The sequence below is a fragment of the Argopecten irradians genome, chromosome 2, assembly GCF_041381155.1.
Source record: "Argopecten irradians isolate NY chromosome 2, Ai_NY, whole genome shotgun sequence".
Lineage (NCBI taxonomy): Eukaryota > Metazoa > Mollusca > Bivalvia > Pectinida > Pectinidae > Argopecten > Argopecten irradians.
In genome coordinates this window covers 43383165-43402426 of record NC_091135.1, presented here as the reverse complement: position 1 = coordinate 43402426, position 19262 = coordinate 43383165, and the positions used below count along the sequence as shown (strand labels likewise).

At 34.5% G+C, this 19262-nt stretch overlaps 2 protein-coding genes across 2 annotated transcripts; both read right to left on the bottom strand.

Moving 5' to 3' along the window:
• Positions 1 to 1570: 1570 nt before the first annotated feature.
• On the bottom strand, positions 1571 to 12705 carry LOC138315598 (uncharacterized). The gene is made up of 4 exons (XM_069256737.1): positions 12492 to 12705; positions 9148 to 9326; positions 2705 to 2840; positions 1571 to 2256 (listed from the first exon to the last, which is right to left on the bottom strand). Exons 1-4 carry the CDS (start codon positions 12629 to 12631, stop codon positions 2004 to 2006), a joined length of 708 nt encoding a protein of 235 aa, XP_069112838.1. The 5' UTR covers positions 12632 to 12705; the 3' UTR covers positions 1571 to 2003.
• A 707-nt stretch (positions 12706 to 13412) lies between these two features.
• Positions 13413 to 15837, bottom strand: LOC138316996 (apolipoprotein D-like). Its single transcript, XM_069258630.1, has 4 exons — positions 15659 to 15837; positions 14996 to 15120; positions 14390 to 14484; positions 13413 to 13986 (listed from the first exon to the last, which is right to left on the bottom strand). Exons 1-4 carry the CDS (start codon positions 15770 to 15772, stop codon positions 13763 to 13765), a joined length of 558 nt encoding a protein of 185 aa, XP_069114731.1. The 5' UTR covers positions 15773 to 15837; the 3' UTR covers positions 13413 to 13762.
• Positions 15838 to 19262: the final 3425 nt, after the last annotated feature.

The following is a 19262-nucleotide window of genomic DNA, read 5'->3' as shown; positions in this document are numbered from 1 at the left end:
ATAAAAACAAACTTTTTGTAATTGTCGTCTTTCCCCCGATTCATTTGACGACAGTAATATATATACCTTGCAGGTATGTATTCATTGCGACACCATGTGTTGGCAAGCGTAACGTCATAATTTTCAGCGAAAAAAACGTGAGTTTCGCTTACGAAATAATGACAACACAAATGGATATCTGCCCTCAAGGGAGGTAACTCTGCAATATGTAAAAGATGGACTTGTCATCGACTGGAAGGAAAAACCTTATACGTGTACGTGTATATCTGCCTGATGTTGATACATTAGAGGATTCAATTTAATGTATTCCGGTTTAGAATGATGAAGTGTTGAACTTGTTTGTAGCTGTTTCGGCTCATTTACATGGCATCGACTATCAACTTTTAAAGTTTACTTCTTTCTCTTGCAATAATGTAATGTCTCTATCGATCAAAGAGTTGTATTTGAAAAGTATTACAGACCTGTGTCTGCAATTTTAATGTACCATCATCATTTTACGTAATAATTAATATATCAAAATACAGCTGTTACTCAATTACGTTAATAGCTATAAATAAAGACAGTAAATTGAATTGATAAATGATTTGTTACATTGCTCTATTTGATAAAGGATATTTCAATCATTCTCATCAGACACTACAGGCGTCAGGCTGGTGTCCTTGGGTTCGGAATCGCATTACAAAATATCGCCATGTACATGTGTAGCTCAGTGTAGTATACTCTTCTCGTAGTAGCTAACTATGCCTTGGGTGAGTGATTAATAGTTTACAGTTATTACTAATTTGTATGATGGCCTATATATGTCTTGTTAATACACACTTAAGCAACATAGTTTTGACAGTGATTTCACACAAAGACGTTGTCAGCGACCACAAAAGCAGTCGAAGTGTTGTACAATTCGTTTTTGTCAAATTCTACTTTGCTTTAAGTTTATTTCGTAAATGCTGTGTTTGCCCGTATAAGCTGTACAACACTTGACAAAAATCGACTGCTTTTGTTGTTGTGTGTATCTACTGTCAAAACTATGTTGCTTAAGTGTATATTGAAAAGGCGTATATGGACCATCGTAAATACATTGTAGGAGCCATATTTTGTAATTCTTCTATGACGTTGAATAAAACTGTCCTAAGTAAAGCTGTTCCACCGCCGACATAAACAATATTTCTCAACTGGCCAATAATTGACGTTAAATCGTGTATGTCTAATTAACACAAAAATACATTCAATAATTTGTGTTGTTTTTGTTATTTATGCTATTAGTATCTCACTCCAAATAGGGCATAGTGCCATGGATTTTTTCGAGATGCAATTAGTTATTTAAAATAATTTTGATTTTGATGTGAATTAAAACGGTCAAAATGTTCAATCATACTATTAGTGAATAACGTTTGTTATTGAAAAAACCCTCATTATTTTGCTCCTATTTTCAACAGATAAAATTACCATTCGTCAGTTGTGTATTACCTTTAACGTTTGGCTAGGTTTTAATTCCTATCATCGCATAACAAGCCATCCATTTACCAAAGAGTTATCGTCGCAGGTTTTTTTTTTAAATACACAACTCAAAAGAAATGTTATAGATTTGTTCATATGTGCCATTCTATTACAGGCTATTATCACATTCTTTTTCTTACACACAATCTCCGGTGATGTTGTTAATGTGATGAGTCCTTAACTCACTGTCCTTCATAACACTGCATAACTTTTGATCTGGAATGTCGTTGTAATGAAAGTGTTATTACATAAGGGTAAAGATACGTTCCACAGGTTATTGGAGTTAAAATTCTCGAATTATCGCCTTTGATTTTTGAAAAAAAAAAGATAAAAAAATCTTCTTTTTTTTCAAACATTCTTTGCTCTGTTCCTCTTTCTCCTTTCTTGGATAAACCAGCTCATTCGGCTTTCAAGGCAAAGAAGAAATGTTTTTCTACAAATGAAGTATCAAGAAGGATTAACTTGGAATCACTAGATTACGTTATTTTCATGCAATAAATATTGGGAAATCATAACTTTGACTTTATGCTGTCATTGTCCATTAGAGAAGAGGGATACAAATCTTTTTTCATTATCTGTAACATATCGCGGTCGATGCCTGTTGGTCCTAACGATTGCAGCGCCAGTTTCTTGGCGGTACCAATAAGGGTGGATAACTCCCCAATCTCATCTATCAGACCGAGGCTCTTTGCTTCAGCGGCTGGGATTGGTCGTGCAAACACAACTGCTTCTCTCAGGGCTTGTTTGTTCTTAAGTTTTGCACTGACAAATAAAGAAAAAGAGTATTCGTTTGATTAGAAAAAATATTCATCTGTGTTCATTCTAATCTGTCCTTTTTGTCTAGAAAGCATGACGTCACGAGAGCAACATTTTTAAATATGCTTATTGACTCGAAAGAAAATGTAAAATAATTCATTATCGGTTTTTTTCAAATTTACTCTTTAAGAAATTAAAAGATTGAAATTTGTTGTTTTTGTTCTTTCATGGAAAGGGAAAACTGAATCTTGTAGATTACGTACAAAAATGTATTTGCGCATTTTATTAATCCTGAAAAGCTTCATGAACGAAAAACATTTTTTAGGTATAGTCAATACAAGAGACCATTGTCACGATTGGTTTGTTTTATTTGGCATTTAAAGACAGTGTTCCCTTACTTAAGGAGGCTGCGGTATATGCGCATCACTAGCGTTTATAAAAGACTGATAATCACCTGAGGACTTCCAGAGTAGCAGGGGGAATGCGCATCCCGACTCTAACCTCGTTCATAGAAAACCACCCTCGTTTTGAATTCATCACGAGATAGTCATGTGCAATAGCAATAAAGGCGCCACCAGCAAAAGCATGTCCTGAAAAAAAGTTGAAAATGTTGCTTGTGCTGTTGAAAATCCAAATCGTCTGCCTTTTATCAAAATGGAAGAAATCACAAGAACAGAAAAGCTTTACGTCAATTGTGGTTTCAAGATTAATCATTTGATGTGAATTACACTGTATGGTAACGGGATCCGGTCCCGGTTATTTGGTATCTACTTCATGAAAAATAGTACCCAAAAAAATGAGAGGGATACGTGCTAAATCGCTTCAAAAACTCGATATTATTGCATTTGTTTATCGAAAACTATCAAAAGTTAGAACAGTGAAAGCTTAAAAGTTGAATATGTCCCACAATTGTATGTGAAAATGAGAATAAAGTCTCCTTTTTGTATTCAAACGTGTAACCTGGATCGTATTTCCGTACAATATTGAGAAAATGCGTGAAAATATGAAAATATCTCAAGATAACGGATGCATTTTATTAAGATAAGATGTTGAATGAAGAATTAGGATAGATCAAAAACGATCTACCTCTTCAAATTTATCGTAAAATACGTCCATTGTCCCATAATCGATGATATTTAGTGAACAGGTTATGACTATAATGTACGTGTTTGGTACGCACAACATTCCGGTTTGGTATATATCAGTATACGGTTTGGTAATAACAACCTGGTTAAAAATTTGAATCACAAATAAAAAAAAACATAGGATAACTAATAATAAGGGACAGTATCATCATTTCGCGCAGTCAAACTAGCACAGTAAGAGCCGATACATAATTACCATTATAGAACATGTAAGCTTGTAACCCCGGTGTTTATTGGTAGCTGTTATATATAGCTTCGTCATATCAAAGTATATAACTGGGAAAGCCGGAAAAAAACCAGTACACCCTATAAAAGGTATGCAACAACTAATCATAAAGCATTTCAAATATAAATCAAGACACTTTTATACTTTCATACTCATGCGTAATTTTTACTCATATTGTTTCTTTTTTGTTATCCTGTTATTTTATTCACCCCCAGGGGAGGAGACGCGTTACTTTTGTGTTCTATTTACGTATAAGCATTTATCACATATGAAATTAATATCGATGTCCTTCTATTTTTATACCAATTTATTAACATCATAATCTCTCCTATGATTTTATCTACAGGGCGAAACGAACGATGCTTATTCAAGTGTTCATTTTTATTAAACAGCTTATATCCAATTTTCTATAATTTAAGGCCCGGTCCCACTGAAGAGCGGATTAATTACGGATGAATTTAGTTTATAAATTTTGGCCGTTCGTTGTCATCCGCAACAAAATTGGCTTAAAATAACAAATTTTCAAGTACAAATTACGGATGTATTAATAACATTCTGCGAATTTATTACGAACAAATGCGGATATTTCACGAATACAAGCGAATACGATAAAGGGATGCTCTCCCGTGAGGTTTACAATCGGTAAGATTATCCAACAATGCGGATACGTAACAAACAATTACGAATACATAACGCATACATTGAGGAAACAGATCGGAAGTATTGCGATTGTTACGGAAATATTACGAATCTATTAATAATGTATTGCGCAGATGAAGCGGAAAGAACGGTTGTAGTGCGCATGTAAGGCATCTGAATTACGGAGATAAAAGAAGCGCGCTCGGGCCTTCCGGTATCGCTTTTCATAACAACACGACTGCAACAAAGATAGGCAAGCTGCAACTTTCATCCTTCCTCCTCCAGATACAAAGAAGGTCCAGTCAGTTTCAAATTTCAAAGCAGACATTTATGTTTCTTTTCTGTCTTTGAAACAATTTCATGACTTGAACCAGTAGATTAATATGTTGTTGAATACCATTGTCACGCTGCATTGGTATTATTGCCGATGACCCATTATTACACCTGTACTTCTCGACGGACAGGAAAAATAGACAAATATGTCGATTTTTGCCATATTTATACAGTAGTTTTGGTTTACGCAACATGTTTGTTATACATTCGCAAATAATTCTCAAATCAAATGCAAAACAGACAAATTATTTTAATTCGTGATGTCAACGTGATAGGTACGTTATACATTCGTTTTACACACTGTCCCAGTTCGCTATAAAGCCGCAAAACCTAGTCAGTTGCGGATATCAACAAATAACAGCGGATATACAGCGCATATAGTAAGCATGTATTGAGTGTGTATTGCGTACGAATAGCGTATCTAATGCGAATGACTTCCGCAATCAAAATTTTGTGCAGTTCAAAAATCCTGGGAACGGAAAAACATGCCATTGCGGATAATTGCGGACGTGTGCGGATGTTGGGCGACAGATACAAGAGCAATTTACGAATATTGCGTATGTTCAGCGAATATCAGCCAATTTTGAGCGCAATACATTCGCAAATCTTCCTAAACGCCAGTGGGACCGGGCCTTTACTGACTGTGGTGTCATATCGCATTCAGTTGTTCAACTGCACTCACTAAATCTATTGAAACAGCATTCCGATTGGAAAAAAATATCATCAGGAATCCCACAAGGATTCGCGCTGGGCCCACTACTGTCAGTAATATTCGCAATCTAGCGAAAATAGTTATCTTAGATGTATATTTATCTGCTGATAATGTTAAAATATTCAAATTTATAAACAAAAAGAGAAAACGAAATATAGTAGATTTGATCGCGATCAAAACACGGGATTTCCACCCAGGTAATGATTTTAGTGATACATCAATGAACAAATGGGCGTTTTAATACGTTTCCCTTCGCTTCAATTCGATTGACTAAACAAACGAATGATCATAAGGAACGATCGAACAAAAGTACACATGAAAGAAAGAAATGACGAACGAACGAATGAGCGAATGAACTTTAAAAAAGAATGAACGAACGAACATATAAAATAGATTTCTTTCGTGCGTCCATTTTTGCTCCTTCGTAACTTTGATCGTTCTTCCGTTCGTTCCTTCCGTCAATCATATTTTATTATCGCCTGCGAAACGCGTTTTCTGTGTATTTATTTCAGGCAAGTGCCCTTTTGCTATTGCGAACCTTCCATTTTTGGTATTTTTTCTGTTACCATGGAAACTTTGTCAAAAATACCAAATTATTGTTTATTTTTGTCACCAGCTGGGCTTTTTTTCAGTTTTACAATACATACATACACTTTAAATTATACATGAACATTACTAACTCTTACTTTGAGCTTGCTATTTGGGTTTTCATAAATATACCAACTGTGGAGCGCGGGGGTTTATGCCACGCTTTGCGGCTCCCTGTTTGTGATTAAAATTTAACCAGGTTGTTATACCAAACCGTATACTAATGACTATACCAAACCGGAATGTTGTGCGTTCCAAACACGTACACTATTGTCATAACCTGCTTACTAAATATCATCGATTATGAGTTAAAGGTCACATTTACGATAAATTTGAAGTGGTAGATAGTTTTTGTTCTCTTCTTTTTTGTAACTGTTGCTGTACTAGTTTGACTGCACGAAATGATGGAACTGTCCCTTATTATTAGTTATCCTATGTTTTTTTTTATTTGTGATTCAAATTTTTAACCAGGTTGTTATTACCAAACCGTATACTGATATATACCAAACCGGAATGTTGTGCGTACCAAACACGTACATTATAGTCATAACCTGCTCACTAAACATCGTCGATTATGGGACAAAGGGCGTATTTACGATAAATTTGAAGTGGTAGATAGTTTTTTCTCATTTTTTTGGGTACTATTTTTCCGGAAGTAGATACCAAACAACCGGGATCCTATACTCGAGAGTATTTCATTTGTTTATTGAAATCTATCAAAAATTAGAACAATGAAAGCTTAAAATTTTAATATGTCCAACAATTGTATTCAAACATGTAACCTCTATGGTATTTCAATGCAAAACTGAGAAAAATGCGTGAAAGTATGAGCATATCTCAAGATATCTGATGCATTTCTTTAAGATAAGATGTTGAATGAAGAATTAGGATAAAACAAAAACTATCTACCACTTCAAATTTATCGTAAATACATCCTTTGTGCCATAATCGAAGATGTTTAGTGAGCATGTTATGACTAGAGTGTACGTGTTTGGTATGCACAAAATTCCGGTTTGGTATATCCATTAGTATACGGTTTGGTACAGCAATCTAGTTAAATTTGAATCATAAACAGGGAGCCGCAAATAAAGCGTGGCATAATCCTCGCGCTTCAAAGTTGGTATAAAAACCCAGATATCAAGCTCAAAGTAAGAGTTATTAATGTGTGTATTGTAAAACTGACAAAAACCAGCTGGTGACAAATATAAACAGTAATTTGGTATATTTGACTAGTTTCCATGACTACAAAAAAAAACACCAAAAATGTAGGTTTGCCATAGCAAAAGGCACAACTAGGGCACTTGTCTGATATATACACAGAAAATGCGTTTCGTTTACGAATGTTATGGACAGTAGTGGGCCCAGCACGGATCCTTGAGGGATTCCTTGATTTCATATACGTCCTTGTTCTTTTCACTAGACATTTCTAACATCGACAGAGACCCAGACTCGGAGCACGACTTCGACGGTTTGAGGAGTCATTCTCACAATGCATAACAATGTATTATTAACACATCTTTGTACATTTCTCTTACACTATAGTTACATATTCGCTAATTGCGGCGCATTTAAAGTATCTACATTTCAAACTTGTAGTTTTACAGCGTCATAGAAACTATGATAAAACTCAAAGATCCGCCGGAGTACATAATCGTGTACACTTATCACGGTTGACATTTTTGTTGTTTACATTTTATTGTAATAAATAGTACGACCATCCGAGAATTGTTGCTTTATCTTAATTTCAAAAGGTGTAAATAAAAATATGTAACAATAATATATAGATATCATATGAACAAGCCATTTCGTCACATCATACATATGTTGTTAGGGAGAAATGACTACATTGTGTATAAATATATAAAAAGATTATGTTTGCTCTGGACGATATTTCATTTTATCTTTATGATTGGCCAATCCGAGAGGTCACCGGAAATTGAGCTCTTATGGCAACTTAGTGCTACGTGAAAAAAAATTGTCTATCTCTTAATGTTCAATGCGCACTTCAATTGATCGACGTTAGATATGTCTAGTAGGAATGCTGTTGGACAGTCGAGCAACTGAAATGACACCACAGCCAGTAAATTATGGAGAATTGGATATAAGCTGTTTCATAAAAATGAACACTTGAATAAGCATCGTTCGTTTCGCCCTGTAGATAACATCACGGGAGAGATTATAATGTTAATAAATTGGTTTAAAAAATATAAGGACATCGATATTAATTTTATATGTAATAAAATGCGTATCTGTAAATAGAACACAAAGATCATGTGTCTCCTCCCCTGGGGATGAATAAAATAACATAATAAGAAAAAAGAAATATCATGAGTAAACATTACGCATGAGCATGGAAGTATAAAAGCGTCTAAGACTTGATTTGTATTGAAAATGCTTGATAATTAATTGTTGCATACTTGTTATAGCGTGTGGTATTTTTTCTGGCTTTCCCCGATATATCCTTTGATATGACGAAGCTATATAATGTATATATATAACAGCAAACACCAGATTATAAACGTTCATGTACATAGATTTAATTGTTTTCTATGATGGTAATTCTGTATCGGCTCTTGCTGTGTAATGTTTTAATTTTACTGCGTGAAATGATAATACTGTCCTTAAGTTATCCTATGTTTTTATTTTTGATACAAATTCTTAACCAGGTTGTTATACCAAACCGTATACTAATGAATACCAAACCGGTATTTTGTGCGTACCAAACACGTACACTTTAGTCATAACATGCTCACTAAACATTATCGATTATGGCACACAGAATGTATTTATGATAAATTTGAAGTGATAGATAGTTTTTGTTCTATTCTAATTCTTCATTCAACATCTTACCGTAAAGAAATGCATCAGATATCTTGAGATATGTTCATATTCTCAAGCATTTTTCTCAGTTTTGCAGGGAAATACCATCCAGATTACATTTTTGAATACAAACTAAAAGACTTTATTCTCATTTTCACATACAATGGTTGGACATATTAAAATGTTAAGCTTTCACTGTTCTAATTTTTAATAGGTTTCAATAAACAAATGAAATAGTATCGAGTTTTTAAAGCGATTAGCACGTACCCCACTCATTTGTTTGGGTACGATTTTTCCGGAAGCAGATACCAAACAACCGGGGCCGGATCCCTTTACCATACAGTGTAATTCTGAAGTATTTACTTTTGATGTACTTTATTGAAAACTATATAAAACATTTGTCTCACGAGAGTTGAAGTCATTGTTACACTTACCATTTAAGACGGCAACTGTTGGGAGTGGGAAATGAAGGAATCGCCAAAATAAGGCCTGGATATTTTTCCGGAACCTTGTACTCACTTCCATAGACTGTTTACTAATCCATTTCAAATCCACACCATTACTGTAGAATTTACCTTCGCCAGTGGTTATCAATGCTTTGCAGTTTTCGTTACTGGAAAAGGAGAGATAACAATACTATTTGTAGTCGTGTTCTTCAATGCAAGGTTATAAAACAATAAAATTATTAAACATTGCAGGGTATTTTTGACTGTGTGTGTTCACTTTTTTGCGCTTCTACTATTTGGGTTCCCGCTCTTGAACGTATGGGACAAAGTAGTAATTCCAACCATGTGGACAAAAACAATGTCAAATGTTCGTGACAATCTGCCCCTTTATCAAGACACACATACATGACATCAAGACACGATTACATAATATGATGCGAACAGTAATATGGGACAATATAGGTTTGGCGTATCACGCTACTCATACCATGCCATGTAACAGGAGAGGAGAAAATGTAGCGACCAGACCGGGATTCGAACCCGGGACCCTCCGAACACTAGCCGAGTGCTCTACCGACTGAGCTTCCTGGTCACCGATGATCGACCCAGTCCAATCCCGCTACACTCCTCCCTCCTTTCTCGAAGTCTTCGCCCCCGAAGACTTACGAAACCCTTCCAAACACCACCACCGTGGGTTATTTAGTCGGGCGCCAATGTAGAAGAACAGGGAAAATACACATTCCTGTCGAGTGTCCCGACCAGGAATCGAAAGCGGGTCTCCGGCGTGGAAATCTACGGCTCTACCGACTGAGCCAAAGAAGCATGCTCCGTCAGTTGAGTGACAGAGACCATATTTAACACTATTTACAAACCACGCCGACCCGCTCCTTTTACACTTCTAATGTGCTGAAATCTAGCATTATAGCAACATTTCAGGAAGCCTATGGACATTCAGTATTTCTAATTTCTATTTATAATTATTGATATGGTTAGCTGATTAAGGTCGCAACAAGTATGTCTGGGAAATGCTAAATCTAATGTTAAAATTACTAAGGCGGGGGTGCCTCAAGGGTCTGTCCTAGGTCCCCTTTTATTTATTCTTTATATTAATGATATTACTGATAATTTAGACAGCCTATCTAAGCTGTTCGCTGATGATACTTCTCTTTTATGCACTGACAAATCCCCACAAGTTATAGAACAAAAAATAAATAATGATCTCTCGAATATCCAGTCTTGGGCCGATAAATGGTTAGTGAAATTTAATCCAGTAAAAACACAGGCTATCCTCATTTCGAATATTGACCTTAATTATGTAATTGATATTGTTTTTAATAACGTAAATATCGACTTTGTTGATAGCCACCGACATCTTGGAGTGTATATTGATTCCGAGTGTAAGTGGGCAGACATAAAGACCATATCAGTAAAACTGTCACGAAACAATTAGATGTTCTACGGAAATTAAAATTCATTCTCTCTAGACAAACGTTAAGCAAAATTTATAGAAATTTTATTCTTCCTATATTGGAATATTGTTGTGAGTTGTGGGACGGTTGTACGGTCGCTGAAGCTGAAATCTTAGAAAAATTACAATTAGAGGCAGGTCGCATTGTTACGGGATTACGATCGTTCTCAAGCAGAATCTCTATTTACTGTGAAACTGGGTGGGAGCCCTTAAATACATCAACGGCTAACCCCAACCTATCTACAAACACTCCTTCCTTCTATAATTGCTGATAACACCCAACACCTTCTTCGTAATGCAGAAAATTACACACTTCCTAATAATAGACTTGAATCTTCAAATATATCTTTTTCCCCGTCTACCATTCGTTTATGGAACCAGTTGCCTTTAAACACCAGACATAGCGAGTCATTCTCTAATTTTAAACATGCTATCCGGAACCAAGACGTACCTGTAGTACCCGACTTCTTTATTTTGGAGACCGTAAATTAAACATTATACATACAAAGTTTAGAAATCGTTCAAGTTCATTTCGTATCAATTTATTCAGAGCAAATATTGTAACAGATCAAAAATGTCATTGCGGTTTCCCAGTTGAAGATCCACAGCATTTCTTTTTTAATTGTAATTCATATAATGACCAAAGAATCATTCTATTTCGACAGCTAAACTCATTTATTCCACTCTCTGTCAATGTATTACTTTTTGGAGATATGAACTTAAGTACACAAGAAAACGAATTAATCTTCATGCTATCAAAGATACTCATAGATTTTAACTTCGTCCTTCTATTACAATTTGTATTATCAAATATTTCCATATCTGCTTTACTCCCAACATCTTACTGGTAATATTTACACGTAAATTATATTTGTATAACCCTCCGATACTGACGACAAAAGAGAAACGAATATTCAAAGAAAGCCTAGAGTGACCAGGAGAAAGACAAACCGAAGACAGGATGATATGAACATTGAGAAGTCGAAAGTTAAGAAAAGTGGTTTAGAACTTCTGTCGTCTTTATCGGAGGGGTAGATTTTAGATTTTAAAATAATAGTATATTACGAGATGAAACTATCACCTTGAGGAGCATACTGGTTATGAAATAGCTCTCTCCCTCCCCACCTCTCTCTTTCTCGCTCTTACCTCACTCTCTCCCTCTCTCTCTGTCTCAAATACAACTTTATATATCATGTATATCTTTTCTTGTAAATGCCATCTTGTCTGTAATTTGAATGTTTTATTATTTTTGGGAATGGGCTTTATATAAGTTGTATAACATGAGCCCAATCCCATTGCAAATTTTGCAATAAAATATGTTTAAATCAAAATTCAGTATTTCAAATTAAAGACAAATTAACTGTCTGACGATTAAGAATGTTAACGCCATCAATGATTTTATACTTATCCATTTTTTTTTCAAAACAAGATAGTGTAGCAAAATCCATAAAAGGTTGGCCTATAGCTATTAGACTTTGGTCTTACTACATTACACATGAGGTGTCTGTATAAGAACAAAAATGTAACGGAGTATTAATGGAGATATCTGTGGAAGGGGGGGGGGGAGAAAACCATGCACTGTTAGCGACATGGCCTCGTTCCTAATGATGAGGTGTGTAATGTATGTATATCGTATCTCATGGTCAAAAATGAGCCTTTAGGTTAGACGTACGAGGCATCAATCAGAATTTAGGTTAAAGTGGTACCAAACTTTAGTAAGGATTTCCTTTGTCAAAAATGATACATGCCCATGTATATGCATTATCATATAGGACTGGACATATGCAATGGCCATTATATACTATGTGCAAGATATCTCGACAAAATTTTGTTGGCATGTGAACTTAGAGTTACCTCCCCTTACCTGAGAACCCTGTCCAGACTGTCGTTGAGAAGTTGTATAAATTCATCGTTTAGGCGGTTCTCTCCATCTCTCATTGTGAGGATGGCGAATCCATCGTCTGTGAATTCAACAGTGACTTTTTCAGACGACATATCGTACATGTGTGTTTGCTGTTAACCTCAATCTACCGGGAATCGAGACCTAATCAATCCCCAGCTAAATTTAGAAACTTTGATCTATCACGTGACAAAGAGTTTAGTATATAGCACGTACAGCATGATAAACTTTCCTATCTTTTCCTCTGTAACTACAGTAAGACTTTTGAAAGGAGTTTGGGTTTGTAAACAACTGCCTATTGAGTTGTTGACATAACTAAAAAGAAGATATTGAAGAGAAAAACTAAATTAATTATACACATTGTTTGTTTGTTTGTTTGATTAATTAACGTCCTATTAACAGCTATGGTCATGTAAGGACGGCCTCCCATGTATGCGGTGTGTTGCGTGTATGTCGTGTGTGTGTTGTTTTGGGAGACTGCACAAAATAAGTACTAAACCTATACTTTTCATAGAGCTCTTCATTTTTTACTTGCTTGAGTGAACGAATTATTTTGGAAAATCAATAACGTCGTTTTAAATACACAATCCCCTGAGTAGTTAATTTATAGATGAGAAAACCAAAGATAAACAATAAGTAAATATTGGAAAACACGAGATTTGTCTGGAACATCTTACCTTAGATATATCTACTTTCAGTCTTTTAAAAATATTTCCTCAGTTTCAAAACTATCAATTACCAAACCAGTTAAATTAAATAAACATTTTTTCTCTCTTTAAATAAGTCCATGATCAGAGTATTGCTTGCAACTCTGTAATATATTTACATTCATATGTGGACAACGTCGATTTCTATTTCTCTATATAAAACAAATGACGAACTGAATCACATATAATATATTTTATTACATTAAACAATCAAAATATCACAGTATTTCGGTATTTGCAGAACAACAAAACACAATGTATGTACAGTGTACAGTTATTAATGACAATTTCAATAGTCAAATGATAATGATACCTTAGTGGAAAATGAAAGTAGAATATACAAGTAGCTTTTTTATTTGTCAACCTTTACTCTTTACTGTTTTCTCTTTTAAAGCAAAGTATATTATAATGGTAAATGAAAGTAGAAAATTTCCGGCAAGTAGTATTTATGAGTTATTTTAAAAGTGATGTAAGTAATATAAGTCTTTGTATGTTAAACAAACAAAGTTCAACAATGTTATATGAAGTTCAGCAGTTTTCTTGATCAGCTTTCACAAAATGGTTTGTATCGATTTTGAAACTTTTGTAGACATTCATCAATTCGTCAATCTTAGCCTGTGGTAGAGATCGTTCACGTGACATGATCCAAGCCTGTTCCAGATGACTGACTCCGATGATATCGATACAGGAATAGATCAGTGTGTAGGAGGTGTAGTCTGTCTTCAGTACCCAGTAGTTTCCGTAAGGTGTATCTGGGGGAAAATCAGCATATGCTTTATAAGTTAAACATCCCATTACAGTTACAACGTTAACACTATTTATTATATCACAATCGTTTTAACCAACTCCCTTGCCAAAAAAAACCACTCCTTTCAGAAATATAATGTTTTCTGTAATTTACAATATTCTGTAATTTCATCGTTTTAATATTGCTCTATAACTCAGACTCGTATATTTTCGAATCTCAGGTATATATGTTTTTATTCCTGGTTACCATCAAATTTTATTTTATTGTTGCTGACAACAACATTGACTTCCATGGTAATTGGTAATTACATCACCACGCAACTCAATATTAATATTGAAATCAATTTATATCATAATCATTTGTCAATATACAATTTCAGAGAAATATTACTAGACTAGTTTACTTACGAGCTGCGAATCTGATTTTGAGTTTAGAAGGAGCGTTCTGGACATCGTTCTGGTAGGCATCACCAATGGCAATAGACGGTTTACCTGTCTTTGGGCTGTAAACAGGAATTTGTAAACTCATAATATTGAAATATCGAGACTGAAAGATCGATGTTTAATTTAGAATTGGCCGATATGTTGCTAAATCTACTGCAGCAGCGGCTTCTTGACTTTCTGATGTCTAAGTATTTAAGCTTGACTTTCTGATGTTTAAGTATTTAAGCTTGACTTTCTGATGTTTAAGTATTTAAGCTTGACTTTAATTTACTCTAAACGTATGTGGTGTTGGTTGTGATAGTCAAAATAGTTTGATAATCATGATAAATCAAAACGAAATAATATCTAACAAAGAGAGTTCTCAAAAAAAATCTTTACTGCCTTGTCTGTCCATTAATTGTCAAGGCTTTATTCCTACAAAGGCTACAACTGTTAGGTAAGAGCGATAGGGGATATTCTCTAATTAGTTAATTGATTTAAGTCACATAAAGTTCTACATGTTGTTGTTTTCTAAGATGTTTATTGTTATTATCTTTATTGCCAATTATCATAATAACATGTTGTACTCACTCGAATCCCTCGTTGTGCACGTATACATGGTTATTGGGTGTCAGAGTGTAGTTAGCAGTGATGCACTTCTGTCCGGACTCGTAACTGGTGGGGAATCGGTACAACTCGTACCAGATCCCAAGATACTGAAACAAATATGGCGATAATTTGTCAGTTAATTTGTACTCAAGTGTCACGAGTCAGGATAATTCAGGACACAAAGTGATGGTGTAGGTATCTAAGTACATGTACATAATCCAGTTGTATGGAAACATTGATAATGTAATCTGTTAAAGATATTCTGAGAATACCAGCCGATTGACAAAATTAATTACAATGTCCTTTCAATAATGATAGAATATCATGTCAGTGATAGCAAAGGTTAGAAAAAATGGTAATACATAAATATATCATTATAATTACCAGGAATACACCAATAATGGAATATGGCTAATTATTTGTTAATTAGAATGGACAGCGATACCCACAATATTAAGTTGAATCTGAAATTGTCGACTTTGGAAATAGAAATATGAAAAATCTTCTAAATACGCACCATAGATATAATAAAGGAATTTCTTAACAAGGAATTACATACTTCAAACTATTTCCTTTCTTTAACAACATAACCGTTTACACTTATAATGCTATGTGATGTTTTCCCTCATTACTAGTAAAAGGTACCTGGTTGAGATCGAAGACCTGCTGTGTTGTTACTGATGGACAACCTCCGAAACTGAAAGATTGTGCTGCCGTCAGGGCCACAGCCACCGCCAAAATCACTACTTGTCCGAGCATTGTGAAGTGGGTGTTGCTGTTTAAAGTCCTAGAAGAGTCTGCACGGTGTGTTTCGAGTTCCTCTCCGCCTTATATAGGCCTAGGCTTTTCGATTCACATGGTGTGAAGCGTGTTTGAAGCGAAAACAGAATTATGAAAGCATGGTTATGAAACATGTCTTGACGACAAGCGTCCAAGTTCACATTCTTGGGTTGTTCTGGTCGTCATGAAATACCACTGGTCATTTTGCTCTGATAAGGTCCATTCTTTGTTTTAACTTTAATACACGTGCACTCGATCATTGAACTTCCATATCATATTTAAGTTCTTGTTAAATATGTATCATTTTAACAGTTTTACAATATTCAATCCTTTTTATATGCGGTATCTTGTGGTTATCGTTATCAAATTATTGAAAATTATTACAATAAAAATAATGAATATAGGATTTCACATGAGTGTTCATTTCATACATTTTATGAAACAAGTTTAAGACGTTTTTATTTTTGCGAGCCTTCGCGAGCAAAAATTAAAACTTCTGGACGATTTTCATAAAATGTATGAAATGAACACTCATGTAAGATCCTATATGTATTATTTTTATTGTAATAATTTTCATGAAATGAACACAAATTTAAGATGCTTTTTTTATCGCATAACTACAAATACCTACAAAGCAAAGAATTTCACGTCAAAATGTATTCCGGAAATCCAGCAGAGGCCGCCATTTTGTCCCGCCGTCCTCGTAATCCTGACGTCATTTTATTTTTTCTGTCTTACGTCACAATGAATTTCCAGCCAATGAAAATCGCTCCAGGTCATATTACACTAGTGACATAATATAATTTTAGGCAAAGTCTATTTGAGAGCGCAGCAGTTAATCCATTCTTTCGTTTTTGTTTTTTTAATGTGTAATTAAATAGAAAATGCCAGGTCAATAAAGGATTTCCAAACGAAACGAACTCTTGTGATAGAGGTGTCTCGGTAACGTTATTCTATGTTATTCATCCATATATGTAGAGTTGAAAAAATTTCTGATAAACCGGAAACAAGAAGTCAACACAAGATCCAGCATCGCTCAAGACAGTATCCAAAGTCACACTCTCGCGTGATAACAAAATCACACTCTCGCGTGATTACAAACAAGTAACGCTTGCAAAAATTCAAAATGAAAACATTAGTGAAAGATAAACCTTCCAATTTATTCTTACCTGAATCTAACAATTAAATTTTGTCCTGAATCTTAACTTAAAAGCCGTTTTGCAGTTGCTTCGGAATTTTTCCGTCTGGCAACGGAGAATGACGTTGAGATATGATTTGTAGCCGTAGTCACGTATTTTTGCAGAAAGTAAAGTAGAAGTATTCTATGTTCAATATTGTTTTTCTTGTTATAAACTGAATGCCAGTAATTCAGCAAAGCTATGATTCTAATAATTAATAATTATTAGATCTTGTGTTGACTTCCTGTTTCCGGTTTATCAGAAAGTTTTCAAACTCTACAAATATGGATGAATTACATAGAATAACGTTACCAAAACACCTCTATCACAAGAGTTCGCTTCGCAAACGGACCTTCGGTCCGTTCGCTGCGCTCTCTATAATTAATTTTTCTTTGTTTTCATACTAAATCTGGCTTTGTGATTGGCCAGTATTTTTTTTTTTTTTTGCATACCACTATGAAAAAAAAATCCGAGAATGGCGCGAAACCCCGACGTTATCATGACGTCACAATAGAGACATTGACGTTGCATATTGATTCGGAAAAAAGAATCCCTTGAAAAACCACTATAATGTTACATTAAACATGCTTCATTTTATCAAATAGAGTATAAAATTAATTATAAGTATTGATGTCACTATTTTTTAATTTTATCGGGTTATGAAAAAAAAATTGTTTGCAAACTTTTGTGGGAATCCGCTACGCGGATTCACACAGTTTGCAAACAATTTTCTTTTCATAACCCGGTAAAATTAAAAAAATAGTAACATCAATGCTTAAATAAAAAAAAATCCGAGAATGGCGCGAAACCCCGACGTTATCGTGAAGTCACAATAGAGACATTGACGTTGCATATTGATTCGGAAAAAAGAATCCCTTGAAAAACCACTATAATGTTACATTTAAACATACTTCATTTTATCAAATAGAATACAAAATTAATTATAAGTATTGGTGTCACTATTTTTTAATTTTATCGGTTTATGAAAAAAAATGTTTGCAAACTTTTGTGAGAATCAGCTACGCGGATTCACACAGTTTGCAAACAATTTTCTTTTCATAACCCGATAAAATTAAAAAAAAAAATAGTAACATCAATGCTTAAATGCAAAAATATTACACGTGCGAAAGCACTGGATATCAGGCGGATCATGTGAAAAACGATTACAATAATAATTTTAGTAAGAAGTTTTTCTTTTCTTTTTACTGTTTTTAATTAAAAAGGTGAAAGGTGCGTTAGCCTAAAAGATATTTCAACAGTCTTATCGGTGTCTTAGTAACGATTGCCTTATTTGTGAAACATTAATCGTGTGTCTGAATGTGGCTTTTGACAGTCAACCGCAAATTCAGGAAGTTATAGAAAATAGGAAGATTAAAATTAACTTCCATAATCGGCATTATTGCTATTACATAAGACTTTGAATTCGAAGACGCTTGCCTCTCAGGGGCGCCAGGACTGATTGTCTTCCTGTGACTTAAACACCTGTTATGTTTACAGTTTATTTCATTATTTTTTACATCTTTTCTTTAAGACGTGCAGGTTTGCAATCAAAATTATGTTTGAGATATTATAAATGTTTATGCTCTATAAAGTCGGACAAGTCTTCAGGAGACCTGTTGCCCTTTGTCTTTTTTTATTTTGCCACATATACATACGTTTCTTTTGGCAAGTCCCCCCCCATTTTTAGTTTTACATTCTATTTTTCCCTTTCTTTTTTTTTGTTTTGTTAATCACGTAGTTTGTAATGTATGAAGTTTATATTTATATGTTTCGTAACTAGCTGTAACCTTAAGGATGACCTATTACTGACCTCGAGAAGTTCAGTTATGACCACGAGAAGTTAGTTATCGTCCCTACATACCAGAGCTGTTGTGATTATAGGATAGTCCTTAACCTCTCGTTTCCTTTCAGGTGGGTGCAAAATGATCAATTCAAAATGATATCAAAGTCACCTAGCAGCATCAATGGATGACTGCATTAAAGTAGTTAATTTGTGAATACCAGACATATTTGGTAATAATATATTGATTCATAGAACATGGTAATGCTATTGCTATCATCGCTATTTTCAGGAAATATAATTGATAATAAGCATGACTTCACAGTATTAGAGATAATGTGATTTAATGGGATAATACGTATGTATACACAAGTTGGTATAACACTGGAGGTCTTCAGATCATATGCATGTATTTCAGGTACATGAATTTACGATACAAACGATTCACATTCATATAGTACATATAGTATGTACGTATACCTATGGCGATAATGCATCTTACTCTGACACC